A 4,910-nucleotide genomic window follows, 5' to 3' on the forward strand; every position below is an offset into this window, starting at 1 on the left:
TTGAGCATTATGCTCTTTTAATAGCTATGTATATGGAATTGTTGGGCTGCTGAGTGTCAGGTTGGTGGTTCAAACTCATTAGATTCTCCATGGAAGAAATATGAGGTTGTCTACAACAATAACAATATTTACAGAAGCCGATCACCATGCCTTATTTATTCATTTTTTTTTTTTTTTTTTTACTTGATCTCTCTCTCAATCATTTCAGGATGGTTAGAGATTCTCTGATATCAATCTTTGTTTTTAAACTTTTATTCAGAGTCTCTCAATATTCCAATTTTAGGAAATAGCCTATAGGAACAAATCAGCTTCAATATTCAAATTTGGAATTAGAGAATATGCTTCTACTATTTGATGCTAAGTACAGACTTAAATATTGTCTGAATTTATTCTCTTTCTCTAGACCTGTTTTGTTACTGTAAGGAGTGTGATTTGTTAAACTTTTGTTGTTGTTGTTAAGTGCCATCAAGTCAGTTCTGACCATAGTGACCCTGTATAGGGTTTCCAAGGAGCAACGGATGAGCTTGACCTACCGAACTTGTAGTTCAAACAGCTTTGCAGTCTGGCACATTAGGCCACAGTGCCACACCAGGACTCCTGTAACATTGTTGTTGTTGTTGTTGTTAAGTGCTGTCGAGTCGGTTCCGACCCATAGCGACCCTGTACAGTGTTTCCGAGGGTGTAACTCTTTACGGGAGTAGAAAGCCTCATCTTTCTCCCGCGGAGCTGCTGGTAGTTTCGAACCGCTGACCTTAAGGTTCGCAGCCCGATTCGTAACCACTACGCTACCAGAGCTCCTCCTGTAATATTGTAGGAGAGGTAAATTTCTAACTTCATGGAGTCTGCATGTAACTGAGGAAACCGTTTCTAAAGCAAAGTTAAATTCCTAACATAAAGAACTGCAATATGCCACAACCTTACACAAGGTATTGATATAAGAAAGTCACAGCTGACAAACCATTTTAATGTCTTCTTCACAGTACTGTAGCTAACTTTTGATACCAAAGCATTTGTAAAGTTTATTGCAAAACGCCAACTTCCGGGTGAAAACCATTTGGAATGCTGTAGCTCATCTAGTATTTAAATAATTTAATAAAAAGTGTTGGGAGTTGGAAATTGAAGAGACTAAGGAGACTGATTTGTGATGAAAAATAAACTATAAAGCTATAATTAGTGGGAATAAATAAGGAATATTTATCATTATTTATTTGGATTTAAGGTTCAAATTAATTAAGTACACTTAAAAAAAATAGTGTGAAAATAGAAATGTGATGGTGATTGGGTAGAAAATAAAGCATTTATATAACAAGATAGAGAAAGAACCAAAACAGAAAAATATATAGACGATTTTATAGGATCCTTACATTTGAAAGTCTGCCATAAAAATGACAACAACTTCTTCTGTTGTCAAACAAATATTATGCTGAGATTATCTTAAATAAATTCCCATTCCAGATTGAGTCTACACTGGGATGCAGCCAATGTCTGCATAGCTTAATTCTTCATTGAATGTAATGCTACTTGGTAGACAATTAAGTACACTTCTACACAACAATCTATTTTAATATTACGTGAAGTAAAAGATAATTAGAAATTATAATGAGTTATAAAAGTTTGGACTAATAACATAAATAAAAACAATATAAAGACAGGAATTATTTATTCATTGAAATTGTTAACCTTACTGTTCCTTTCCACTACTACATATGTGAAAGTTAAGTCTACATATAGTCAGTATTCTAAACTTGTGGTAAACATATACGTCAGAGTGTTTGTTCATTAATTTATATAAAATATCCCTGAAATACAAATCTTACCTCATTCTGGAGGTCTCGAATCATTTTGCTCTTTCGTTCCACTTCAGTCTTTAAAAAATTAATCTGAAAATGAATAGAATGTTATATAAATACATTAAAAATTAATTCCCATGGCTTTCATATATTTATGTTCATGATTTTGGAGGGTATTATGAGATGATTACCTATTTAACTATAAATATTGAAAAATAATGAAGATCACAATTTCCATTGACCATAACATTGATGTCTCAATTCATACATACAAGGGGCTTCAAAAACGGAAACTTGAAGTAAAAAAAAAAACGGAAACTTGAAGTAAAAAAAAAGTGAAAAATTTCAAGAACTTTTTGAAGTCCCTTTGTTTACTCACTGATTATTTAAAACGATGCCATTCTTATGTATTTAAAAAAAAAACTGATTTGTTTACAACTGAGAAACACTGTAACCTTGATTCTCTCACCTAACTAAACCCTAATTTTAAAATGTGGTTTTTAAAAAATGTCTGGTATATTCTGTTGTTGGGCAGAGGAATCATTTTCTCTTAAACGTTAGGTAAATTTGATCTGTGTGTACGTTTGGAAGCAATTGTACAGTTATTTTCCTCACCAAAAAGACAGTATAGGCACTGTACCAAGGAAGGTATGATGTCTCCTTCTGGGTACAATCGTCAGAATCCATAACCTTACATAAACTGCTGTTGAGTCAGTTCCAACTCATAGTGACCTTGTCTATGGTTTCCAAGGAGCAGTTGGTGGGTTTGAACCATTGATCTTGCAGTTCAGATTGACCGTGTGGCCCAGTGCTGATCCTACAGTGCCACACCAGGACTCTTTAAATGAACTAGTAGAACAATATTTACATAAATACAGATGTGTTAGCACCTATGAGTACATGCATAAGTCATTCTATTGTGCTTCACTTTAGTGCATGTTGTAATTACTCTATTTTTTACAAGTGAATATTTGTGGCAACCATGCATTATGCAAGTCTATTGGTGCTATTTTTCCAAAAGCGTGTGCTCACTTCCTTTCATTGTGTCACATTGTTATTCTCACCATATTTCAATATTTTTTGTAATGCAGTCGTACACTTAATAAACTATTATGGGTGTTGTTAAGTGTCGTCAAGTGGTTTCCAACTCATAGCAACTCTGTATATAGTTTCCCAGTCTGTAAATGTTCTGGAGAGTAGAAAGCATCATCTTTCTCCCACAGAGTGGCTGGCAGCGTTGAACTGCAGACATTGCAGTTAGCACTCCAATGTTTACTGTATGGAGCCACCACACTCCTTAATAGACTATCATATAGTGTACAGATGAATTATATATGCATTGTTATTGTTGTTAAATGCCTTCAAGTCAGTTCTGACTTGAATCCTGCATAGTGTTTCCAAAGAGCGGCTGTTGAGTTTGAAACATCAACCTTGTGGTTAACAGTCCAGTGCTTATCTTACAGCACCATGACAGGACTCCATATATGCATTGGGAAACCAAACAAGTGTGTAACTTACTTTATTGTAAAATTTATGTTAGTGTGGGGGTCTGAAATAAAATCTGCAATAGCTCTGACGTATGCCTGTATTTAGTATTTAGACAATAGTCAGCATGGCAGAGTGTTTAAAATTTAGCACTTTATAGTCACAGGAAGATCACTCTAATAAAAATCCACTGTTTGAAAATGGATAAAACATTTAATTTCTTCTATTTTCAGATTTGAAAATATTGTTGTTGTTAAGTACCGTAGTGACCCTGAACAGGATTTCCAAGGCTGTAAATCTTTACGGGAGCAGAAAGCCTCATCTTTCTCCCGCGGAACCGCTGGTAGTTTTGAACTGCTGACGTTAAGGATAGCAGCCCAACTTGCTACCAGAGCTCCTTTTGAAAATATTAGTGGCATATATATAGAACTAACACCAAAGACTTATCACCATTGACAATAGAAAAATAAATTTTAATCAAAGTTTCATTTCTTTCTAGGTATACCCACTATTTACTTATTCACATGAGTAGGCTTCAAAGACCAGCTTGTTATGTGAAAATGAGGGGTGATTACATCAGATCACAAATGGATAGTAACTATGTGATATAATAGCCTAACCTCATCATTACGTAACTGCCAAATTACATCATTACATAGCTACCAAAAATTATGGCCCATGGAAGTTGACACATCACCTCAGCCATCACAACCAGCATAATGCTCTCTCACCTCACACCTTGGCATTCATTACCATATATCCATCATTATGCACAAAACAGATGGATGCTAAGTAGTTTTTTACTATTGTCATGAATAAAAAATGTTATACAATGAGATCATTGAAAAATATGGAGTAAATGGGTATTTTCTCTCCCATCTATTGATCTGTACTCACTTTATTTTTAAACAATTGATAATGTTTACTAGTGTGCTGGTGTGGCACTCACTGTAGGATAAGCACTGAACCCCAACGTCAGTTTGAACTACCAAGACTGTGGTTGAAACTCATGAGCCACTCCTCAGAAACCCTGTACAGCGTTGCTGAATCTGAACTGACTCGATGACACTTAACAACAACAATAGTGCTTCAGTAGATTTGAGAAAAAAAATATGATAGGCAAATGTAACTAAACACTTCCTGGAGCTTTAAATTGATTTAAAATTTGTGAGATTATGGCAGAGTATCCTTGTCAAAGAAGGACGAAGAAACATCTTTTGTAGGATTGTTTATGCAAAATCAGTATACAAGAAAATATTTTAAAGAGCCTAAAATCACTTGGAGTCCTGGTGTGGTACTGCAGGTTAATGTGCTAGACTGCAAGATAGGTTTGAACTGTAAGTCGGCAGTTCAGGTTCGCCAGCTGCTCTTTGGAAACCCTATGCAGGGACACTATGTATGAGTCGGAACTGACTGAACAGCACTTAACAACAACAAAGATACTTCAATAAAGAATCATGATATATCTCCATAATAGAATACTATGTAACTATTAGAAAAATAAGACTGATCTAAGACCACTTAGAGGACCAAGAGCTGAACAGAAAATTTCAAAGATCAGCTCGAGTATATAAAACCAAATACTATAATAAAATATGCAAAGATTTGGAACTAGAAAACCAAATAGGAAGAACA

The 4,910-nt window shown here is 34.8% G+C and overlaps 1 protein-coding gene across 1 annotated transcript in view; it reads right to left on the minus strand.

Moving 5' to 3' along the window:
• The window catches only part of LUZP2 (leucine zipper protein 2), a 797,358-nt gene that overhangs the window by 386,831 nt on the left and 405,617 nt on the right, over positions 1-4,910 (minus strand). Inside the window, exon 5 of the mRNA XM_006872393.1 lies at positions 1,818-1,880. Within this exon, the coding sequence (XP_006872455.1) occupies positions 1,818-1,880 (63 nt within the window). The remainder of the gene's footprint in view (positions 1-1,817; positions 1,881-4,910) is intronic.

This window comes from Chrysochloris asiatica, unplaced genomic scaffold (genome assembly GCF_000296735.1).
Source record: "Chrysochloris asiatica unplaced genomic scaffold, ChrAsi1.0 scaffold00196, whole genome shotgun sequence".
Taxonomy (NCBI): domain Eukaryota; kingdom Metazoa; phylum Chordata; class Mammalia; order Afrosoricida; family Chrysochloridae; genus Chrysochloris; species Chrysochloris asiatica.